The sequence below is a fragment of the Pan troglodytes genome, chromosome X, assembly GCF_028858775.2.
Source record: "Pan troglodytes isolate AG18354 chromosome X, NHGRI_mPanTro3-v2.0_pri, whole genome shotgun sequence".
NCBI classification, from domain to species: Eukaryota; Metazoa; Chordata; class Mammalia; order Primates; family Hominidae; genus Pan; species Pan troglodytes.
This window is the reverse complement of record NC_072421.2, coordinates 10,657,893-10,683,687: the sequence shown is the minus strand read 5'-3', so window position 1 is coordinate 10,683,687 and position 25,795 is coordinate 10,657,893. Positions and strand designations below refer to the sequence as shown.

The following is a 25,795-nucleotide window of genomic DNA, read 5'->3' as shown; positions in this document are numbered from 1 at the left end:
GAGGTCAAGCAGAGCTCCCCTGCCTTGGCCTCTCTGAGGCCACCATGTGCAGCACTAGGGCCAGCCACTCAGATGTCTTGCTTGAGTTTCCCACCATGGAGGCAGCTTTTTGCATTTGCAAAAGTTCAACTTTTTCTAAAAATAACAGAAACTACAAAAGCTCAAGGGGAAAAAAACGTAAAGCAGTATAAAGCTACAATGATCCCAGCTATATATAATACAAATACACCCACATAGTAAAATACTATGCAACCATCTCAAGGAAAGAAGCAGCTCTTTGTGTACAGATATGGGGAAAGGTAGGGGATATTGCTGTTAAGTGAGGAAGCTAGTGCGGAACAGTATCACAGTCCTGGCTTTGCGTGAGGGCGGCTAAACATGTATTCTCTTTTTGTGTGCCCACATGAATGCTGGAAGGGTAGGCAAGAAGGTAATAAAGGTAGTCAGGGGCAGTAGGAGGATGGGGCGATAGCGAGACTTCTTATCATAGACCTTTGGAATTATCTTGATTATTGAACAATATAAATGTATCACCCATTGCTGTGGGTTGAATTATGTTCCCCCAGGAGATATGTTGAAGTCCTAACCCCAGGAACCTGTGAGTGTGACCTTATTTGGAAATAGTCTTTACAGATGTAATCTAGTTAAGGTGAGGTCATACTGGATTAGGGTGGGTCGTTATCCAATGGCTGGTGTCCTTACAGGAACAGGAAATTCAGACAAAGAGACAGTCATGTGACCATGGAGGCAGCAATCAGAGTGGCTCATGCCTGTAATCCCAGCACTTTGGGAGGCCGAGACAGGAGGATCGCTCGAGGCCAGGAGTTTGAGACCAGCATGGCCAACACGGTGAGACCCTGTCTCTACTAAAAATATAAAAATTAGCCAGGCATGATGGTGCGCACCTGTGGTCCCAGCTACTCTAGAAGCTGAGGTGAGAGGACGGCTTGAGCCTGGGAGGTCAAGGCTACAGTGAGCCATTTTTGTGCTATTGTACTCAAGCCTAGGTGACAGAGATCCTGTCTCCAAAAAAAAAAAGAAAAGTATACAGGAGGATTGTGCAGGTTATATGCAAATACTACACCATTTTATATAAGGGACTTGACCATCCAATGATTCTGGTATCCTGAGGGATGGGGGTGTGTCTTGGAACCAATCCCCCAAGGATACAGAGGGATGACTATATACGTACTTAAATACAGTGGGGGGTGCGTATGTATGTATGCATGTGTGTGCGTGTGTATTATATACACATATATGTTATATATACAATAACTATATAACATGTAATACATAAGTATATTAAAAACATCTTAAAATAAAACACATGAGCAGGCAGGCAGCTTACATGCATCAGGTCCCGCCTCTCCTTCTCGCCTGTGCAAATGGCCTTCTTGATGGTCCGGAGCTCACTCATGATAGCCTGCGCCTCATCCAGTTTGTAGCTGGTGTGAGTACTTGACATCTTCCGATCAATCCTAGTTAAAACAGAAAAATCAATGTCATGTCACATGAGATCCTAGCATTCCATTAAACATACAACTACGAAAACCCAAAAGCTTCATAGAAAGGTGGAAACAGTTAAAGTAATGTTTTGGCTAAGAAAAAGAAAGACCCCACGGAAGCGTCCCTCCTTCTGGTCGATACAACACCCTTTGCTCAGGAGCACCCTGGGCAGGTGAAGACGTCCGAGACAGGATGCCCACGTCCTCCGCTAATGATTGCGCAACAAGATTGCTTGCTTGAGTAATTTCCCGAGACTGTAAATTCCTCTCTCTGAAAAGAGGACATGTTTTGTTTATCTCCAGGTTAGTGGTCAAAATCTTTGTTAAATAAACATATGAATGAGATCTGTGTACAGGGAGAATATATGGGACACAGCAAGAAGTAGTGAGCTTTCGATAATGGTGCTTTGTACAAAAGCTGGAAACCTTTTCTGTCTCCTATAACTCTGATTTCATTCTGGTTCTAATTTATTACTCACTCTTTCTCCTACCAAGTCCTCAATTCTTTCCTTCAATCCAAACACTCATCCAGGGAAAATGGCAACGTCCCTCCCTCCCTCCTTCCTCCCCTTCCTCCCACCTTTCCTCCAAGCTTCCATCCTCCCAGCCAGCTCCTGTGCACACCAGGCCTGGGTCTGGGGCTGGACGCAGAGCACAGAACAAAACAAGACTTGGTTCTGCCTTCAAAGGGAGGTGGCCTCTGGAGCACGTCCTTTGTCACATCCCCTACACCTGAGGCTCCAGCATGGGAAGCCCTAAGGCTAAGGAACTTGAGAAATTTTGGTCCAGAGTGGAATGAATTCCTTCTCTGGAAAGCAACTGGCTTCTTTCAGGTTCCGAGTCTCCCAGTTCACAGGTTCTGGTTCTAACATTTCCCTCCATGTTATCCTGAAAACCTGGATCATTAACTGCCAGCCCCAACTCCCTTGCTTACCGCTCACAGGAACCTCTGGCATGCTGGTGGGTGCGAGTGGCACCCAGCTCTGCCACTCACTGGCTGTGGGACCTGGGTGAGTCACTTCCCCTCTTTCCACCTGCTTCTTCCTGTCTCAAATGGGGACACTAAAAATATTTCTCCCACGGGATGGGCATGAGATTTAATGAGAAAATGCAAGGTAAGAGCTTGCTTGGCAGGAGGCCTGGCATATGGTGTTTGCGGTGACTGTTATTATCAGGATAACACAGAATCTCCTTACTCATGGGAGAAAAAGTAAATAACTTGCCAACTCTGGTATTTTATTATCATTAACAAATTCCTTGCCAAATATGTCACAACTCAAGCAAAACTCGGCACCGGAGTCAACCTGAGCTATCAGCATCCATGGCCTAGGAAGAGGGCAAACAACACAAGCAGGAAGCTACTGACTCCCTTTGAATAGGGCTCTGGGGCTCAGCAGCATTGCCGTGATTGCCATCAGCTACAAATAAAATATTTATAAACACTAGTCCTGAGTTCTGCCCCGAGGAGAGCAGATAGAGGCACACCGTGCATGGTGAATAATGACACTCCTAAATGCCAACGTGTCCTGACCCTGCAGGCACTTCCATAATGGCTGTTACAGACTTGTAGGTTTCTCAAATACACATTGCCTTGTCTGTTCCTACAAAGCAGAAGTCTTTATTTATACAGCTTTATTAACAGGTACATATATCTTTAACTATAGAGTGTTCCATGCCAAAAGTTAAAATAAGTGAGCATGAACTAAAGTTTGAGCTGTGGGCATATTTTTTCTTTTTATTCTGCTCTCATTAAATCCCTTCTTTCACAAAACAGTTCATCCAAATGATCAAGGTGGTAAACTTTAACAGTCTACATCACCTGAGGGTCCTCGGGAGATTTGGCAATAAAATAGAAAAAGTTCCCAGCACAGTACCAGCAGGCCAGTTGGTGGCTACTAAAATGTGGGAGCCAATAGCAAGAATGGTGACAGTAGGCATATAAACCCATTGTACATTTTCAAAACTCTTTTGTTTGTCCCTCAAAACCAGCCCCACTTCCATCAAAATGGCTGGCCTTCTCACTCACTGCTCGTAACTCACTGGGATATTCATGGAAGGGCTAACTTATACTTTCTTAGCTGTCATAGCTTCACAACACCTCCATTTTTTTCAATTGTGATCCATTTTCATCCAACAAAAACTTCAAAGGACAGTAAATGTCTTCTTTTACTTCTGCAAAATTCATTTATTTGAGAGCACACTCTCTCTCTCTAAAACTTCCCTAAAAAACTTTGGTCCAATGTAGATGATGTGCTCAATGATTTGGTATTTTTTAAAAATATTGATGTATTCCAGTTCATTTAAAAAATCATAAGATCTGTGACTGCCAAAGAACTGCCTTATTCTGGTCTTAATTTTTTTTTTTAATTATACTTTAAGTTTTAGGGTACATGTGCACATTGTGCAGGTTAGTTACATATGTATACATGTGCCATGCTGGTGTGCTGCTGGTCTTAATTTTAATTAAGAGTGCAAGACAGTGCCTTTACCATACATCACAAATAAAATGATAGAAAAGTGGTAACTGCTCAAGGAGACTAAACAAGGACATAAGCTATTATGCAGTATGAAATCAAAATTCAGTGCACAGACTCACAGTCTTTACTTTTGCACCCTCTACATTTTGCATTCAGCTTCAGGGACGTTAAGTGATTTGCTGAGGGTCGCACAGCCAGTAACAGGCAAAGTGAAGTTCACAGCCAAGGCCCCCCACACCAGGACTTGTCTGCTCCATCACCAGGTTCGCAATATATTCAAAGTCAAGGCTTCTAAATGCCCATTGTGTCAAACCTGAAGGCCACCCATATAACCAGTCAAATGTCATCCCAAAGTAAACTGGTGCTCTTTATGGTGTGCTTTTGAAAGAAATGGGTTGGAGAGAAAAGAAGAAGATACAGCTTCAGATGAGGAACCTAGTACAATGGAAAAGGCATTTTAGAGAAGTTTATTGTCAACCTCTACCTCCTGCCACCCTAAAATTTCCATATTGGTTGTTCAATTTAAGATGTCAAGAGAACTGCACTAGTAAAAATAAGAGTAAAACCACATAACTTCTTAACCCCACATCTTGAAGGAAAGAGCTGCCAGCCCTCTAAAGATATTCTGTGTTAATACCACAGATTACAACCCAGAAGAATGGAAAGGTTTGTTACAACTTCTACATTTTCTATCAGCAGCTCTGGCAGACGGCCTTGGGTGAACCTCAGAAAGCTTCCGGCGGCTTTCTATCAACAGCAAGACCTGTGTGGAACACCAGACCTGTCCCACAACCAGGAACAATCCTCTTTTTGTTTCCAGCCCATTTCTGTACGTTTCGCTGTTATCTGAGCATTGCCGAGGTTTTCGCGTGGGCTGTTCCTTAGGTGCTACGCTAATGGGAGACTGTTACTTTAAGCCTGTTCTACTGAACAATCCCACTCTTTCTTGAAACTACTAAATCCCTTCAGACAGAAAATGCTAATTCTAATATGCAGTAATGCTTCATTCTGGTATTGCATGCTTAGAAGGATGTAGTGGCTCATATTTAAGGAGACAAATGGGTCTCACCCCATTTGGGAAGTTAATCAAGAAATCAAAAGTCTTGAAGCAGAGGCTCACCTAGTGGCTAAGAATGTACCTCATGGAAACTAGTTAGTGGAACATCTGGTGAGCATCCCTTTCTGTGATTTGAATAGCAGTGATAATAGGACTTCTTAAAACCCAGGCCAAAACAATATCACACAAAATGCAGAAGAGAATGCTGTGCTAGAGGACAGTTGGCAAGAAGGTGACTGGACAATGTCTAGAGGCCTCCCTGAGTTCCTCCAGCCCAGGGACAAAAGTTTTGGCCAAGGAAACATCTGCCCTCACTCAGAGTGTCCCAGTGTCCAAGAAAGAAGTGGACCCTGTGATGGCTACTAGCGGGCAGGAACAGCAACCTCAGCCACTCCCCCCAGCACCCGGGCAATCTGCATTCACTCCCAAGCCCCACCCTGTGCTGAGAACTGGCTGGGTCCTCAGGATGAAGCGGCGAACAAAGCCAAGTCCTTGTCTTCGTGCAGCACGATTCGAGCCAAGGAGACAGACAATGAAAAGTACATCCTTAGGTCAGGCAGTCACAAATGTTTTCAAAAAAAAAATGAAGCAGAGTTTGGGGATAGAGTGTGACAGAGTACATTTTTAGATGGATGGTTAAGCCAGGATCTCTCGAGATGTCACTAAGCAAAGGCCCACGGAAGTGGGGGAGCAGGCATGTGAGAATCTGGGGGAAAGAGCATTCCAGGCAGAGGGAGCTCCAAGTACCCACGGTAAAGGCAGGACATCCCTTTCAAAGGTGAAACTAGAGGTAAATGAGGCAGGGCCGGGGGCCAGCCTATGTAGAGTCTGGCTTGTGTTGTAGGTGAGAGAGAGCCACAGAAGGACCACAAGGAGAGCACTAGCTGTGGAAGAACCCCATGGCTACTGTGTGAGGATGGAGACTCACATTAGTGCTTGGCCCAGAGCCGTGGTGGTGGAAGCTGTGAGAAGGATCAGAGGCCGGGTGTAGAAACAGCACACCATGGACAAGGTGGCCAGGCAGTGTTCCCCAAAAGCATCTTCTGCCATCAAGCCAGTGCTCAGGGACATTATAGGTATCATGGCAGGAAAAGGCTCCAATAACACGAGCAGGAAACTCAGGGAAGGGCAATGTTAAATGAGCTTCCCAGCTGCAGGACCACTCAGAATCTAACATAAGGGGCCGGGTGCAGTGGCTCACGCCTGTAATCCCAGCACTGTGGGAGGCCGAGACGGGCAGATGGCTTGAGTCCAGAAGTTCGAGACCAGCCTGGGCAACATGGTGAAACCCTGTCTCTACTAAAAAAATATAAAAATTAGCTGGGCATGGTGGTGTGCACCTGTAGTCCTAGCTACTCAGGAGGCTGAGGCATGAGAATCGCTTGAACCCAGGAGGCGGAGGTTGCAGTGAGCCAAGATTGTGCCACTGCACTCCAGCCTGGGCCACAGAGTGAGACTCCATCTCAAAAAAAAAAAAAAAAAAAAAAAAAAATCTAACACAAGGTACATTCTAGAGCTCCAGGCAGGAGCTGGAGAGGGGAATTTGCCCACATCTGTTGGTGCACTTGGTCCGTTCACGCACATCACCCAGTTGGGAAACATTGCACGTGTCCTGGTCCTGAGTCTTCCCTTTGCCTCTGGACACTAGTAGTAAGTTACAGTAAGGTAATTTTTCCAAAACGTTTCAGAAACTTTAGGGCAACAGAGTCCAGGGGATCTTTCACTGGAAAAGCTCAATTTTTCTGTAAACTTTAATTAGTCATTGTAAATGGTGCTCCTATTTTCTGAAGACTTTTATAAAAGGCCTCAAGAAAAATGCAAATTGAAACTACACTGAGATACTATCTCTCACCTATGAGACTGGCAAAAATGCAAATGCTTATCAACACATCCTGTTGGCAAAGTCACAGGAAACGAGAACACTCATATGTTAGTGGTAGGAAGGCAAAATGGTGCAACCCCTCAGCAAAGGAATTTGGCCATATCTAATACAAGCTGAGTATCCCTAATCTGAAAATCTGAAATCCAAAGTGCTTCAAAATCTGAAACTTTTTAAGCATTGACATGACACTCAAAGAAAATGACCAGTGAAGCATTTCAGGTTTCAGATTTTTGGATGAGGGATATTGAACCAGTAAGTATAATGCAAATATTCCAAAACAAAACAAAACAAAAAAAACTGAAATTCAAAACACTTCTGGTCCTAAGCATTTCAGATAAGAAATACAACCTATAATACAACAAATACATTCACCCTTTAACCTACCAAGCCCGCTTTCAGGAACTTATCCTGGAAGATACACATCCATAACTTAGGTAAAAAGCTGACAAGAAATGTTATTAATATAAATCAAAGCATTGGGCTAACAAGGCCAGAACCTACTGATCATCTTCACACCACAAAAAGAAACAAGCACAGAGTGGTGCCTCCTGATGGAAGTACCACCACCACCTAAAAACATTCTTACTAAAAAAAGAAAAGAAATCCAACTTGAATCAGATCAAGCCTCTCAAACTATTACGCCCATTTGCATAAATAACAAGGGACAGAGGAACACGTTCAATGACATCATGTGAATTTCAGCAGCAAAACCCAACATTAGGGAAATTCTATAGGACAACCAAATTACTTTCTCCAACAAATAAGCTGTCAGGGGGAAAAAAGGAGGGAGAGTAGAAAAGAAAAGACGTAAGAGACACATCAACCAAAGGCACTCTGTGGCCCAAACTGGACCCAAACACCTGAAGAAATGCAAGAGCTCACTGGACACAAGATGCCTAGTAAATGGGGTACAGGGATTAGAGTTATTTTCAAAAGGAGTCCATAACTTTAGGAGACATATTTATGGATTAAATGGGATTCTGGCATTTGCTTCAATAAGGCCATGAGAGCTTAGCAGATGGGGTGGGGTCACCACCGAAACAAGATTGGCAATTGTGCAGGTTAAATGGGGTGAGGGGTACAGGAGGATTTCAGTATACTATTCTCTCTGCTTTTGTGTTTGATATTTTCCATCATTAAAAGCTTACATGTGTACACTTCACATAGATACATATAAAACACACTTCTGTGTACATATTCTATCATTAACCCAGCGAACATATCTGTGGCCAATTCCTCTCTACAACAATCAACAACATATATAGATTTAAAGTCAAATACAAAAGGTTCTTTTTTCCTTACTTGGACCCAAGTGTAATGATGAATTTCCTTGCTAGCCAGGAAATTCACCAAGATAAACAAGGCAAGCTTAAAATGTTATAAGCAGCCAAACTCCTAGTGAGGTGCTCTGGAAAAGAATACACTGGATATTCTGGGAAGCAAGAACAGCAGGAAATTTTCTGGAGGAAAATCTCAGGCCACTGCCTTAAGCAATGTTGGTGATAAAATCAGAGATGATTCATGTTTAGGTATAACAGCTCACCTGCTATCTGTACGTATAGTCAGGATTTCCCAGTAGAGATGGGGTAATCACATTTTCAATGCTTGAAAAGGCCTTCTAAAATTTCTCAATTAAAAAAATATACATTTGCATGATTCAATCCAAACATAAACACCCAATGTTCAATACCAGAAAAATAATGAGGCTGTTTTCATCTCATAAGCTGTGGAACTCAGAGAAAGGCTACCAGATTATCTTCCACTTACAAAAATATTTTAAGAGTGGCACGGGTGCCTGTGTTTTCTCTTCTTCCTGTGAGGCTGTGTCTGTCCCAGAATAAAGTAAACATGCACAGTAACAACGCAGCGTCAGACAGAGCCAAGGCAACGTGCCCATTAAACAACAGCTCTGGGCAGCTCCCTCCTGAAAGCTGACTTGCCCCTGGTCAGGCATGAGGTGGGGTGGGCCCCTCAGGACCAAGGCCAGGTCCAGAGCCTTCCCCAGGCCACTCCTTGGCCTCCAGGGGGAGGGCGGGTATTCTCATGAGCTCTGGCAAGCAGAAGGAGCCTCCCCTTGGCTCAGGCAGGCAGGAGGAGCCTCCCCTTGGCAAGTGGCAAGTTTACAATTGCTGTTCCCAAGCGTGGGATCTTGATAATGAAAGCAGAAAGACAATCCAAACAGCACTGGCCCGCCTCTCTTCCAGGAGCACAACTTGCGCTCCGTTTTGGCCGCAGGTGTAAAGTTAAAATTCTCGTTATTCTGGCTCCTGCTTCTCTGTCTAATGCCCCTAGGGAAACAGAGGCTGCCTTTTCCTATTCTTGAAACCACTGCAACTACAAAAGATGAATTCACAACCTAGCCATGCTAAGGAGAAGGGGGTTTTCTCAGTCAGCAGTATGTTTTAGTTTCTAAATCAGTCCGTCTACAGCTGACACTGCTATATGGCCTTTGTCTTCAAATAAGGAAATGGAGTTCGCCAGAACGATGGAGCCAAGGCAAAGCAACAGGTGCTGAGCCCAGCAACCCACTACAGAAACCATGGCCATGAGGGAAGTGCCAGACATGGCTCCCTGCTGATGCTCAGGGATCCTGAGCAAACTCAGACTCTTCCTGAACCCCAGTCACCTTCCTCAAAGCTGCAAATGAGAATGACATTAACTGCAACCTCCGGCACACACAATGACTAACATTAAAACCACATACTGGGCCGGGCGTGGTGGCTCATGCCTGTAATCCCAGCACTTTGGGAGGCTGAGGCAGGCGGATCACCTGAGGTCAGGAGTTCGAGACCAGCCTGACCAACATGGTGAAACCCGGTCTCTACTAAAAATATAAAAATTAGCTGGGCATGGTGGCGTGTGCCTGTAATCCCCAGCTACTTGGGAGGCTAAGACAGGAGAACTGCTTGAACCCAGGAAATGGAGGTTACAGCGAGCCAAGATTGCACCACTGCACTCCAGCCTGGGTGACAAAGACTCCCCATCTCAAAAAAAAAAAACAAAAAAAACAAACAACTACATATTGTCCAGAGACACTGTATCGCAATGAGAGACAGCTACAGTGTGGCCTAATGAAGGTAGAAAATTCACCTCAAATCCAACTAGGTAGTCCTAATAACTTTTGGTGACCTGTCACAAATCAAATGATTTGTTTCTGCTTATTCTTTATCCACCACCTTAGCCAAAGTGACACAGGATGACACTGCCACAGCACACACAGTCGCATCTGAGGAGGTGTTGGAGTATCTGGAGGCTGGCTGGAGTGGGGGGCTAAAAGGACAAAACACACGTCGGTGCATTTGGAAAGCACTCTGGCCTATGCACCGCATGAATGACAAAACCAGCAGCCGGTTAGTTGGAAAAGAAGCTTGATTTGCTTAAGACAAAACTAAAGAAGAGGCCGGGCACGGTGGCTCATGCCTGTAATCCCAGCACTCTGGGAGGCCGAGGCGGGCAGATCGCCTGAGGTCAGGAGTTGGAAACCAGCCTGGCAAATGTGGCAAAACCCCATCTCTACTAAAATACAAAAATTAGCCAGGCGTGGTGGCGGGCACCTGTAATCCCAGTTACTGGGGAGACTGAGGCACGAGAATCACTTGAACCTGGGAGGGGGAGGTTGCAGTGAGCCAAGATCACACCACTGCACTCCAGCCTGGGCGACGAGAGCAAGACTCTGTCTTAAAAAAAAAAAAAAAAAAAAAAAAACTAAAGAAGAAGCTGTACTAATATTAACTAGGGTTAATAAAAGGAAGCTCTGACTGTAGATCCAAAATGCACACAAACACATAGCTGGGTAATGGTAGATAATTACATCTGTACCTCACATTCCTTTATTACCTCCCCATAAAGAGCAGTGCTGCAGTCACGTGTGTCACCTCATGCATCTGCATGCAGGATGAAAGACGGCAACATGGTGCCCACCTGCGTCAGTAACAGTAACCACACAGAGTTGGGCTAATTGTTTCGGGCTGGGCATGTACCAGGTGCTGGTGCTGTCCTCAGTATAACTGAGCACAGTGATTGCTGTTATGGACTGTGTGTTTGTGTGTCCTCCAAATTCTTATGTTGCAGCCTTACCCTCTAATGTGATGGCATTTGAAGGTGGGGCCTTTGGGAGGTGATTAGGGTTAGATGAAGTCACAGGGTGGGACCCCATGATGGGATTAGGAAAAGGAAGAGAGAACAGAGTTTTTGCTCTCTTAGCCATGAGAGGAAACTGCGACAAGATGGTCACCTGCATATCAGGAATCGGGCCCTCACCAGGAACCAAATATTGGACCTCCAGCCTCCAGAACTGTGAGAAACAAATATCTGCTGTTCAAGTCACCCAGTCTATGGTATTTGTCATAGCAGCCCGAGCTGCCTAAAACAATCACCATTTGCAGATGAGAAAAGTAGGTGCAGAAGGCGTGCGGCACATGTGCAAGTTCAGCAAGGAAAGCCAGTGAATGGAGAGAACGGCTCAGCAAACCTTCAGACCCACACCAGCGCCATTTCTCAAACACCACCTTTAGTTCATGAAACCTGCAGACTCGATACAGCTCACTAATTGTAAACAATTCATCCCCAATCTCTTAGTAGGGATAAAGTTCTTATTGTAAAAATGAGAACAGGAGGAAGACCTACAGACTGGAATGTCCAAAGGAGCTTTCCGTGATGATGGAAATCTGTCACCTATGGTGTTCAATACAGTAGCCACCAGCACGGTGGTTCTCAACTGGGAGCAAATGTGTACTTTAGGGGACACTTGGCAATGTCTAGAAACATTATTGGTTGTCACAATACAGGTGGAAGGTGCTACTGGCATCTAGCGGGTAAAGAGTAAAGACAACATTCTTTGTGTTTTTGTTTGTTTGTTTGTTTGTTTGTTTGTTTTTGAGAGACAGTCTCGCTCTGTCGCCCAAGCTGGAGTGCAATGGCGCAATCTCGGCTCACTGCAACTTCGGCCTCCCAGGTTCAAGCGATTCTCCCTGCCTCAGCCTCCCGAATAGCTGGGTTGACAGGTGCCCGCCAAGCGATTCTTGTGCCTCAGCCTCCCGAGTAGCTGGGATTACAGGCTTGCACCACCACGCCTGGCTAATGTTTGTATTTTTAGTAGAGATGGGGTTTCACCATGTTGGCCAGGCTGGTCTTGAACTCCTGACCTCAGGTGATCTGCCCGCCTTGGCCTCCCAAAGTGTTGGGATTACAGGCGTGAGCCACCAGGCCTGGCCAAGACAAGACAATTCTACAGTGCATAGGATAGTCCCCCCAAGACAAGAATGATCCAGCCCCAAATCCCACTAGTGCTAAGTGGTGGAGAAAACCTGCACTAGCCACATGTCACTACTGAGTACTTCTGATGTGACTACTGAGACTGGGAAACTAAACTTTTAATTTTCTTTTACTTTCAATGTCAATTTTAGAACAAAAAATTTAAAAGACTAAAACTAAGAAAAAGTCGAATTTAAATGTAACTAGCCATGAGTGTCTTGCACAGCTATAGTAAACGTGCATAAACATAAAAATAAAGGTCTTGTTTCCCAAGTATTTCCATTTAAAGCAACGAAATATCTTCAAGGAAAAGAGAGATTCTGAAGTTAGCATTGGAAAATCATGAGCATAAATAAAGGCATGAAAGTGAACGGCATGAAGCTTTGGGACAAGTGTCCAGGCAACTCACTCTTGCAGGGTCTCCACCCCCTTTTCTTTGTACTGCAGTTCCTGCTTCATCTGGGTCAGCTCTCGTTTTAATCTGGAAAGCTAAAGACAAATCACATTTTTTTTCCCAAAAACCAGCTGTGAAGAATGATTTCTACAGTTGTTATTAGCACTGTCATCTGAGTTTCTACTCAGCTTGCAGTTCATAAGATCATCTATTCTCACTATAAACTTCCATTCACATGCATAAGAAGCAGCCTTTCTAGAAGACCTGCTGTGCTTAGATACAAAAATTCCAGATTGTTGACAGACTCTTACGCAAGTGGGGAACCGGCAACTATTTGCATTTTCAAGGTTTCCACATTACAACTGGCAACTTTTGTAACACATTCTTCATCTTTCCTTCTACCCACTCCTCTCAGACCCCGCACATGAAACTTTGTGTCCAGAAGCGAGCTCTCTGACTACCTGAAACTCAATGGCTCCTGGAGTGCTTCTTTAAACAGATTCTGGGACCCGCTCCAGGCCCACGTCAAAACTCAGGGGCTAGGCCTGGAAGCTCGCACTTTGAACAAGCTCCCAGGTATTTTTCTTAGCTGTGTTAAAATGTGAGAACCACCGCACTAAAAGATACACCCTGATTCAGGGAATGACACACCAAGAGAGGAGCAGGCTTCATTGCCAAGATGTTTCTTGTGCTTTGTCCCAAATGCAACAAAAGTGTTTCCCTTCCCAGACAACCAAGACAAGGGTCTGAAGAGACGAAACATGGTAGCACATAGATAATTCAGGGGTCACCAGGGAAGAGCATCAGAACCCTCAGAACTCTTCCAGTCTAACACTGCTAGCGATCCCTCCAGGAGGAGTCAACCAGAGTAGAACACCAGCGGCCTAGGCTATAAGGCCCCAGGCTTCCATCCACCTGGTTGTAAAAACAGCGGTTTTACTCACCCTATCCCGACGACTTGCTATTTCTGCTTTAATTTGGTGTGGGTCATACTTTGTATTTGTTGAATATCCAGAGAATGCTAAATAGAAAGAAAATATTTTATTTTATAATGGATCCTTCAAAATACATACACACAAGGAACTTCTGATTTACTGCATTAAAGGACTCTAAATCTCTGATTTACAAGTGGTCACTGGCTCCTAAAGAATTGACATTTAACATCCTCAAATCTTCCTGATGTTTGATATTTGCATCAGGACTTTCTATAGGATCCCATATAATAAAATACATGGCTGTAGGTCAATCAAAACTCTGTTTAGTTCTACTATAAAACTACTACAGTTAAACACCATACAGACACAGCGGGGGGACGGGGTGAGGGGGAAGAGGTGTGATTATGACATAGGAAACTGTACTTAATACGTGAATAGTACTTGCAGTATGAACCTACTTTTACTTTCTTTTAAAACACACACACACAGACGTCACTGGAAAGATAGAACCAAAAAGTTAACTGCAGTTATTCTCAATGGCTGCATTAAAAATGATTTTATTTTTTTCTTCACACTTATATTCTCCAGATGAACAATTTTTGACACAAGAAAGGAAAAAAACATTAGAAATTTGTAAAATAAAAAAGATTTCTAGTAATACGTCAGGATCTGGCAGGCTTGAGAAAAAAGATGGGCCCCCAAGTTGTTTGTCCCAGAAACTGAAGTGAGGCACTCATGCTTTTACTCTAATAATTTGTTTTGATGAATGTTTAGCTAAAAGACATCACATACCTCAATGCTTTCCTAAACAGTGCAGTGTATATGATTTAAAGTCTTTTTACAGACATGGCATCATTATCGTGAGTAACCAATACCTAGGGATGAGTAAGAGCCACAGAGCTGTTTACACGCTAGGCACAGTCAGCAAATTTCTGTGCACACAGAGAGCTGCAAGCTTTTTCCAGTGTTACGGAAGCTGGAGCAGCGAGTGGCTATTCCTAATTTCTACCACCCCATCCACCGCTCTGCGGTGCTTTTTCTTGATGCTTCTGCCTCCTTTCTTTAGGTTTCTGAAGGCATGGGCTCTATACCACTGCTGCATGGCTTCCCTTCTTCTGCTTAGCTAGTGGAATGCTGGTCTGTCTTCATCTGTGAACCACCCCACTCTGGTGCCCTCTGCCTCCCAGTTATTGTCATTAACATCACCTGCTCAGAAGACACATCTGCAGGGACGGAGTCCTTTCTTTAACGCCTTTGATCTGAGAATCAAAGGCTGGCTGTCATTCAGATAACTCAGGTGCCAACAATGAGAAACCAATTCAAAATCATTTGTGGACTATGTACTGCAAAGGATGGCTCAACACCATTGAGTAGCTTCAACAGCACAATTACTTCAAACCTCAATTAGAACCACATCCAAAGTTCACTTGAGCAGTTGGATCTCCTATTTTAATAACAGTTCTATGGAAAATCTACTATTTAAGTCCCATTCAGTCAGAATTTGAAACAACAGAATCTACTGGAAATAAACAACTGGAAGAGCTAAATGTTTGCCAACTTTATCTCCAATTTTCTTATACTTAGACTCATGATCTCTCAAAGACATGGAGTAAAATATTTTACAAACAATTCTTTCTTAGACAAGACTGCCTATTTCCAAATCCTACATCTTCCATCTTGCCTGACTCTTTGGTTTCATTTAAAATCAGTAATGAAAGCAACATCTCCAACAATGTCCTTAAAAGGCAGAAATAACTTATAGAAAACATCTCCATATTAAACTCCTGGGACTTTAAGTTTCCCAGATCTGAGCTTAAAGGCCTTCTTTCACTTGGGATAGAGATAATATGCAAATGAGGCTATGAGGTTAGGGCTTGCTGAATCCTGGCTTACAACACTACAACACATGTGTCAACTTGTCAACTTGCAGTGGGAGGAACACAAGCCCAAGAGTTATCACCTGGGATCTTTCCCATTAAGGGTAGAAAGTAAGCCTACCACCAAAGTTCAACAAAGTTCACTGCAATGCTAAACATTAGTACCGGTCAGGCGCCGTGGCTCACGCCTCTAATTCCAGCACTTTGGGAGGCCGAGCCGGGCGGATTACGAGGTCAAGAGATCGAGACCATCCTGGCCAAAATGGTGAAACCCCATCTCTACTAAAATTACAAAAATTAGCTGGGTGTGGTGGCAGGTGCCTGTAATCCCAGCTACTCAAGGAGGCTGAGGCAGGAGGATTGCTTGAACCCAGGAGGCGGAGGTTGCAGTGAGCCGAGATCACGCCACTGCACTCCAACCTGGCGACAGAGCAAGACTCTGTCTCAAAAAAAAAAAAAAAATTCTGTACCAATCTTCCTCTGTCTATGCAGTTTCATAAGGAAAATTAGCAAAGAGACTTGAAATACGCAGGGGAGGTGTCTTGGATACTGTTGGACATCTACACAGCAACCTTCCCCCATTTCTCCTTCCTAAGTACCAGAACCCCGGAAGTGTTGGGTAGCTACCTCTCCCCAAGAGACTCAGCATGTATCCACTCCTAGAGGGGGAAACTGACAAACCAATGACTCCACTGAGTCACTGAATCCACCTATGGGGAATCCCACCCCACCTCCAGAGGACTCCGCTGTGTGACAATGAATTTTCTTATTGTCTACTAGGCCCATGAGAATTATTCTTCTCTGCTGCAGCTGAAACCATCATAAGTGACAGAATACCTTTTAATTATATGGATCCCATTCATGTTACTTTTGCTATGGTCTCTATAAAATTATAAAATTCCAGGACTGGGATAAGGGAAAAGTCTACTCAAGTAACTAACACAGTGAATACATTTTATCTTCAAATACTAAGGATGGTTGTGAACACTGGCATAACTTTTAATAATGTAATTCAATTTATAAATAAAATTCTCAATTCCTCAGATCTGCCAATAAGACTACTAGAACCATTTACAGAGTCCAAGAACAGATCAGGACTCCAGACCTCATAACAGCGTGTACTACACAACACTTCTTTTCTTTTGGAGACAGGGTCTCACTCTGTCACCCAAGCCAGAGCACAGTGGTGTGATCTGAGCTCACTGCAGCCTCCACCTCCTGGGTTCAAGCGATTCTCCTGCCTCAGCCTCCCAAGTAGCTGGGATTACAGGCGCCGCCACCACACCCGGCTAATTTTTTGTATTTTTAGTAGAGATGGGGTTTTGCCACTTTGGCCAGACTGGTCTGGAACTCCAGACCTCAAGTGATCCACCCGCCTCAGCCTCCCAAAGTGCTGGGATTACAGGAGTGAGCCACCGTGCCCGGCCTTCCACAACATTTATAAACGGAGTATCTTCCTCTATTAAGACATGTCTCCAATCTCGAGGTTTATGCTAAAGACCAGACTTTCACCTCTGAAGCTTTCTTCTCTCTTGAAGAGTTAAGTGGGCAGAGCTATTAAATAGCATATGGAGTCTGCTCAGGCATACAACATTGCCTCAGATAATATAATAACAAGGTTATAGCCTAGCTGGACCACAGCAATGTAAATTATTATACCTTGCTATTACAGGGTGCCTTTCACATTTATTTAATCTATTCTCATAAAATCTTTGTGAAGGTGAAATGATACTTATGTGTCCTTGCCCATTTTATAGATTAAAAGACTGAGTTTGTAGTGACTTGATCTATAATACATTATGCCATCATTCATAGAGGGCTTCATGTCTAGAATCTGGGCTCCGGTGGGTCAGCTGCCAAAGATCCTTTAATTGGGCTAGCTTTCCCAGAAGAAGAAACGGTCCTCCAGCTCCCCAGTGCCCACCACCCAACAGGTGAACTTGACCTGTGTATTTAGGACTCCAAATGCTGCAAACCCCAGTACTTAACTCTGGATTTCAGTTTGACAGATTACTGAAAGGGGAAATGTGTGTGTCCATGAGTCTGTTTGTCTTTGTCTCTCTTATGTACAGGCGTCTTCTGAGCTATGGGTACCTAAGGTCACCCCAGAGACAAGACATGCTTTAAAAGACCAGCAGTCCTTCTTCAAAGACATCCTCTGGAGCAGGTTGCTCCTTAGGACCAGGTGTAGGCCTCCAGGGATCAGCACTGCCAGGAGTTGCTCAAGGGAGCCAAGAATGACTCTGGGCAAAAGGCCGACAAGCCCTGACAGGTTCCAGGTTGACAGGTACTATCTACCAGAGAGGCACATGGAGAAATACGCAAGGCCAACAAAGTGGGCAGGATGGGTTTTTTTTAAGGCAATATAAGCAAAAGACCAAAAACAATCAAGTAAGGCCACCTGGGGGTGATCTACAGAAGTAACCCAAGAAGCCACCAAATCCTAACCAGGAATTCTCCCTCCAGGACAGACTAGGGGATTATTTCTCAGGAAACACATGTGCTTTGCTGCAACCTTCAAAATCTGGCTTGCTGACTAATACATGGGAAAAATGCTCCATGATCCTTTTTTCTCCTGCCTGCTCCAACATGCGTGTGTGAAGGAAAACAAAAGGTTGAATTGGAATGGATTGCCTGTAGCCCTGTTCCTAACCAAGACAGCAAATGAGAAATCCTTCAACAGCGAGAGCCCCAATGAGGCCGGGTGCGGTGGCTCACATCTGTAATCCCAGCACTTTGGGAGGTAGAGGCGGGCAGATCTCTTGAGTCCAGGAGTCTGAGACCAGCCTGGGCAACATGGCAAAACCCCATCTCTACAAAAAGTACCAAAATTAGCTAGGTATGGTGGCGCACATCTGGAGTTTCAGCTACTCAAGAGGCTGAGGTAGGAGAATCGCCTGAGCCCGGGAGGTTGAGGCTGCAGTGAGCCAAGATCACACTACCACACTCCAGCCTGGGCAACAGAGCAAGATCCTGTCTCAACAACAACAACAACAACAACAACAACAAAAACAGAGCACCAATGGAAGAGTCATTGTGAGACAGGCTTGGAGCCTCAGAAGGAATGCTGGCAAGGCTGATGGCTGATAAGGTCAAGCTTCACCACCACCTAATCCAAGAACTCAGGGTGGATCAGCACTTTCTCACCAGAGATAACGCTGCCTCTTTCCTAGCCACCCAGAAAGACTTTCAATGTAGACTTTGAGTAACTCCTAGGAACTAGGATAATAAACAAAGTCATATTCCTGCTGCTACAAGGGCCATTCACACTCTGTCTAGCCCAGTGGATTTCAACCCTGGGGATCACCTGGGAAGCTTAAAAAAAAAAAGCCTTGTCCCACCCAAGGCCAGTTCTATCAAAATCTCTTGGAGTGAGGTCCAAGCAGCAAGTTTTTAAAGATTCTAGCTTGCAGCCAGGTCTGAGAACTATGGGTATAGACCAGGAATTAGCAAACTTTTTCTCTAATGGGCCAGACCCTAAATATTTTTGACTTTGTGGGCCATACAATCTGTCTCAAATACTCAATTCTGCCACTGTAGCTGCTACAGACAATAGGTTACTAAATGGACATGGCTGTGTTCCAATAAAACTTTATTTACAAACACCCACAGTGGATAGGATCCAGCCCACAGGCTTGACATAGTTTGCAGACCTGAGGTTTAGACTATTATCCTACCCCATGCAAGAATTTCTTCCAAAAGATCCTGCAAATGGTCATATATAGTTCATCTGAACGTGCCTGGGGCTAGAGTTTCTCAGGAAGAATAAAGGAATAACTCCAGGAAAAAATGTGTCTGAGATAATGAATGTATTCAGTGTTAAAAGGCAGGCAAATAGAAGAACATGTTGCAATAAAGAAAGTAGAAGAAAACTCTACAAAATGGAGCTGTAGAAAAAGTAGCAGGTGTGTCTCAGAGAGAATGAGTCCATTGTTGAGCAGTTTCACCCCAGTGTTCTACGAAGCATAAATGAGGCCTGGGCATCACCAGGCAGCTAGCTCAGAAGCTCATTGAAATCAAGCAGGGTTGGGTTCCTACTCTCATGCAGACAAGTGTGCAAAGCATCCAGCCAAATATCTGAATTTGCTTTCAGGTCAAGGCACGGATGTTCTTAGATACCAGATGGCCCAATACTGACACAAAATCTTTCCTCTCCAATGCATGAAGTTTTCTTCTGGTGATTTCCATAGCTCGAGGGAAATGTGTGAGGGGTATAGGTGAGATGCACTTCTCCTCCCTACCTTCTGCTCCCACATTAGAAATGGCTGTTCCAGTTAATTCCTCTGTTCACACATTATTGCCTCATCTTTCCCAACAAGCAACCATTAGGAATAAAACGTGTTCCCGGCTGGGCGCAGTGGCTCACGCCTGTAATCCCAGCACTTTGGGAGGCTGAGGCAGGCAGATCACGAGGTCAAGAGATAGGGACCATCCTGGCCAACATGGTGAAACCCTGTTACTAAAAATACAAAAATTAGCTGGGCATGGTGGCATGCGCCAGTAGTCCCAGCTGCTCAGGAGGCTGAGGCAGGAGAATCGCTTTAACCCGGGACACAGAGGCTGCAGTGAGCCAAGATCGCGCCACTGCACTCCAGCTTGGGGACAGAGCGAGACTCCGTCTCGAAAAACAAAACAAAACAAAACAAAACAAACAAACAACATAAAAAACATGTTCCCGCCATTTAGTATATATCAACAGCAGGTGCTAACAGCTGTCGAAAAATAAATGAACAGTTTAGTGATCTTACATGGGCCATGGAAAAGTCAAGATCTAGAAAGTGCTCTGCCTTCCACTTGCCCCCTTTATTGCTGCAAAATTTCCGGACAACTTGTCAATTTATAACTAGTCTTTATTTTCAGATAACCTGAAAGTTGGATGGGGGAGGGGTTCCACAAACACCATCAGCTGTTCTGAGTGGCCTCTTCCATGTCTAGGAAACTGTACAGAGCACTGAAGGCCACCAACACAAACAGATCTGGGCTTAAATCCAACTTCTACCATCTGCTGGGTATGTAATCCTGAAGAAATAATTTAGCCTCCCTGATATTCAGTTTCTCATGTGAACAATAAAGAAAACAGCACGTGCTTGACAACACTGTGATCACAACAATGCACAGAAAACACCAGCTCATTGGATATCGGTTCCTTTCACTTCAAGTCATTACCCATGAAGAAAGAAGTGGGAATTAAGTCCAGATGTTATTCTGTTCACAGTATCAGAAAAAGGAGACGCCTCCTGCTTTAGATGACTGGCACTGAGGGAGATCTGGGCAGTGAGACCCGTGTGGCTACACAGCCAACGTGTGCTATGGAAACTGCCACCAGCAGCTCCCAACATGGGCCCAGGCCCTCTGGCATGGCTGTAGAAGTCATCTGTTAGATCATGGTCAAGCCAACAAAATCACTGCACTGGACTTTATCCTGTGGCCAGAAAGAATTCATCTGAGTCCATTCTAGCAGGGTTTTCCTTGTTGTACCTGGTAGTTCGGGTTAAATGGCAGATTGAGAGAGCTTGGTGGGAGCCCTAGGGACAGCAGCAAGCTGATAAAACACTTGGATCAACTCCTAGATTCCGTTCAGAGTTGGCTTTTTCCCTGATGAGCTGACAGGCCCCAGGAAGACCCACTGGCATCTCCAGCCCTTTCACGAAAACAGGCAGGCCCACTTTTGGCCTCGAAGGCAACCTACACAAGTGGAGGAAGAGATCGTATCCACACAGAGACATCCAGCAGGTCAGGAAATGGAATCTGGTGAGCACCTTAGAACCTCAAGTCAACAACACAGTCATCAGCTTCCTCTACTGAAGGAACAGATACCACTTCAAAAAGAGCCTCTTGAGTGTATCTTTTTAAACGAGCATTAATAAAATCCCATAGGGCACAAAAAGAAATGTAATTGAGTAGAATTCCCTATTTGCCCAAACATCAAAGAAGTGAAAAGCCCATGGAAATACAAAACCTGATCCTGCAGGATCCTCAGCAACTCAGGATGCTGAAGTACTGAATACTCTTAACCTACAGCTTGGCACTGCATTGGGATTCCCCGTTCACTGCCCCTCAGAGTGGGTGTGGAATCAGACAGGATGTTCTAATGTCTGCATCATTGAGGGCATCCAGTCCAGGGTCCCCACAGTCACTGCAGCTGACATCCTGGCTGCACTGGTAGTAGCCAGTACATAATACACACTTTCTCTAGACTGTTTTTCTTTCTTTCTTTTTTAATAGAGACAGGGTCCTGCTAGGTTGCCCAGGCTGGTTTTGAATTCCCGGTCTCAAGTGATCCTCCTGCCTCGGCCTCCCAAAGTATTGGGATTACAGGTGTAAGCCACTGTACCTGGTCTCAATTTTTCTTTTCAATCACTGGCAAGAAACATCCTGCCAAGTTTTTCTGATGTGTATTTCTTCCATTTCATTCTTTGAAAGACTGATTTGAGAGCCTCTTTGGAGACCTAACCAAACGCAAGCATGTAAAAGATAAGGTACCCAAAGACTGCTGGAAAGAAACACACTATTAGGTTGGATTATAAGAATAGCCAATATTCAGCCCTTTTCTAGATACAAAAACGGCAATTTTATACCATTCAACCCAACTTCTACCAAGCAGCTTTCTGAAATGTTTAGAATTGCTAACTATATAATCTCAGAACAGGTTATAGGCCAATGCTTCAGCTAGGGAGACATCAAGGCACCAAGCCCATGGGCTTCTGGTCATCAAAAAGACTGGCCAGGCACGGTGGCTCACACCTATAATCCCAGCACTTTGGGAGGCCGAGGCAGGTGGATCACCTGAGGTCAGGAGTTCCACACCAGCCTGGCCAACATGGCAAAATCCCGTGTCTACTAAATATACAAAAATTATCTGGGCATGGTGGTGGACACCTATAGTCCCAGCTCCTCAGGAGGCTTAGGCAGGAGAATCGCTTGAACCCGGGAGGTGGAGGTTGCAGTGAGCCAGTGAGCCAAGATCGTGCCACTGCACTCCAGCCTGGGCGACAGAGCAAGACTCCATCTCAAAAAAAAAAAAAAAAAAAAAAAAACCAGTATTCTAGGCCATAAAAGTAATCTCAATAGATTTCAAAAGACTGAAATGTTACATAGTCTCTGACCACAATGGAACTAAGTTAGAAATCAACAACAACATGACATGTTTAAAAAGTCCTGCTGACTTACTTCTAAACAACCCATGGGTCAAAAACCACCAAAAAAAAGGAGAAATTATTTTGAACTGAAAGAAAATACAGCATATCAAAATTTATGAGATGCAGTTAAAGTAGTACTTAGAGGAGAATCCTTACCTTTAATGGCTATATGAGGAAGTAAGAAAGATCTAAAACCAGTGATCTAAATTTCCACTTTAGGAAGCTAGAAAAGGAAGAACAAATTAAAGCCAAACTAAGTAGAAGGAAAGAAATAATAAAGAAGAAAAACCAGTAAGATAGAAACAGACAAGAAATGGGAGAACAGGGCAAAAGCCAGTGTATTGTAAAGATAGATAAAAATCAATAAAAGTTTAGCTATACTGATTAAGAAGACACAAATTATTAATATCAGCAATTAAAGAGAGGACATCACTTCAAAGCCTACAGACATTAAAAGGCTAATAAGGGAATTCTACAAACAACTTCATAGACTTGACAGCTTAGATCACTGGGCAGCAAACTCCCTGTGGGCCAAATCTAGGTTGCTACCTGTTTTGATACTTCTACTGGAACATAGCTAGGCACATCTGTCTACATGTTGTTTCTGAATGCTTTTGCAATATAACCACAGGGTAGAATCGTTGGCACTGAGATCACATGGTCGACAAAGTCTAAAATGTTTACTATCTGACTCTTCATAGAAAAGTTTGCCGACTTTTAGATTAGATGAAATAAGACAATTCTCTGAAACACACAAATACCAAAACTGATTCAAGAAGAAACAAAAAATCTGGATACCTCTCTATTAAAAGTATTGGATTTGTAGTTAAAAACATTCCACAAAGAACTCCAGGTCCAGGTGGCTCTTTTGGTGAATTCTATGAAATAGTTAAGAAAGCACTAATACCAATCCTACACAAACTCTTTGAGAAAACAGAAGAGGAAGGAACATTTCCCAATTCATTCTATGAGGCCAGTATATTACCCTCATACCAAAATCAGAGAAAGACATTCCAAGAAAAGATGACTGTGAAGATAAGAAACCAGCCTCTAAAACTCCACACATAGCTGACCTATCACAATCTGATGGGAAGTTAAAAACAAAACAAAGCCCTCAAAAAAACCAACCAGGTATGTGCCACTATCTGCAGAGATGGAGATAAGATGGCTTGGAAGCAACACATCAGTAAAACTGAGTTCCCTGTTTCCCTCAAGACACACGGTAATAGAAATATCTTCAATTCCTATTGCAGAGGGAATACCCCACTCCTGGCCATAGCTTCTAAGGCTTCTGCCCCGTCAACAGTTGCTGCAATAAAACAGAGCACAAAACGTGTGGCCCCTTAGCCTTACCTCCATTCTGACTTGCAACACAGAATAAAGCTATAGCTGTGTCTTTAATATCTGCCATGGCAACATGGCACTAATATCACAGGAAAGGCCCCAAGTCTCAAACAGACAGGTTTTTATAAAATTCAACCCAGTGGTACCAACTTTCATCCATTCTTTCCAAGCTCACGAGTGCCCAGGCCAGTCACAGTCATGCACATCTGTTGGGGTCTGTTGAGGGTGACAGTCTGCTGGGAAGGAACTGGCTCATGTGGTGACTGACCGTGTCCACAGCAAAATGCTTTGGGTTCTGAGAGTGGACCTGGTTTCTTCAACACCAAGCACTTGCTGAGTACTAATGAAATGAAGCCCCCCACTCTGGCAGCCTCCAAAACTAGAGAGAGGTCCCTTTAGAGAACAGCAAGCTGTACATGGTCATCTCACCTGAGGGGCAGAAGGAGAGTCCTCTGATTCTCTGGGTTCTATGGTGTTCCTCCTCCTTCCCTGTACTGCCTACTAAAGCCTACAGCCCAAGAGGAGAACTCTACAAAGAGACAGGGGGCTTGACATGGCTGAGGTCTCCTGAGTCTTCCCACTCAGAATGAATGAAGCCACTGTGTGGATTTCCCAAGAGATCATCCCAGACAAGCAGTGTTAACTGCAGAGATTTCTGAGGGAAGCCCTCTTCAAAACTGACATGCATGAGACAGGCAGCTGGTACACATCCCTACCTGAAATTTTGTTTTCTTGTTTATTTTTTACCTTCCCCACCTGAATGTGAGCTCAAGGGCAGAGACCTTTCCTTTCTTAGTCACCACCAACCATAACCCAGTGTCTGGGCACAAAGTAAGCATTTGATAAATCCTTGCTACAGGAGTGGCTGCCAGGTGCCCACCTGATTTCAGTGCCAAATACTGATGACCTAACAGTATGCGATTAGAACCTTTATGAAGCTATCTTGCCCAGGGAAGGTTCAGTGTTTGCAGGTAACCTAGCAGAGAGATGGCTTTTAAAGTCACAATGGCTTTTAACAGGAGATAAGTCAACTCACAGCTGGCGTACGAGCGGCTGTCATCCTCACACATTTTGTGCAGCTGCTGGTATTCCTCCTGGGCCAGCTCGAACCGCTGCTGCTTAATCTGGTAGATTTCTTTCTTGGCATTGAGAGCCTCCTGAGCTACAATTAAATATTCCTTCAACATGCGCTCTTGCTCTCGCCTCCACTGTTCTCTTGGATCCTCAATCTGGGTAAGTTCTGAAATTTAAAAAGGTAAAAACATAAGTGACTTAAAAGTAAAATCCTTAGGTTGACCAAGAGTCATGCAGTGATGTCACTCATCAATGTGAAAATTAATTAGTTACCAGGATGCATATTATGGAAGATTTTATATCACGAACCTTTCCAAAATGTGGAACAGTTTCCATTTTTATATCCACAGTGCAGGTGAGAAGGAAACTCTACAGATATGAAACAGTCCATTGGAGGAGGGAAGACAATACAAGACAATGTTTTTACCAACAAAGACCACACTTTAAATAAGCATGGGAGGAGATGAACCCACATGAGCTCAGAACTGTGACACTAATTGCTATTTATGACCTTCTCCTCATTGACTCCTTCTGTGTGAGATGATGGAAACTCTTCTGTGCCCCTGGCCTGGCTAGCCCCCTTCTCCTTTCATTTTCCAGACCAGACCGTGTAGTCTTTTCCCATTCCTCGCCGACTTCCTTGTCTCCTCCCACCATAGCTTCCCTCATGTGCACTCCTGCTTCCTCCCTGTCCAGCTCTCCAAGGGCCTGTGCCTAACTCCAGCTCCAGCCTCTCTCCCCAGCTCCAAACTTTCATTCCCCCCTGCCTCCTGGATGCACCTCCACATGGATGGACCCAAAGTCATTCCCAGCCATTCATCCAAAGCAGCCCTCATTCTCCACACCACCTTTCACCAC

General features: G+C 44.3%; 1 protein-coding gene across 2 annotated transcripts in view; it reads right to left on the bottom strand.

Moving 5' to 3' along the window:
• Positions 1–25,795, bottom strand: part of WWC3 (WWC family member 3) — a 129,128-nt gene that overhangs the window by 52,222 nt on the left and 51,111 nt on the right. For both annotated transcript variants that reach the window (XM_016943328.4, XM_016943327.4), the window contains exons 3-6: positions 24,900–25,103; positions 13,513–13,589; positions 12,584–12,663; positions 1,349–1,478 (exon numbers count right to left, since the gene is read on the bottom strand). In XM_016943328.4, coding sequence (XP_016798817.2) covers positions 1,349–1,478; positions 12,584–12,663; positions 13,513–13,589; positions 24,900–25,103 — 491 coding nt within the window. The remainder of the gene's footprint in view (positions 1–1,348; positions 1,479–12,583; positions 12,664–13,512; positions 13,590–24,899; positions 25,104–25,795) is intronic.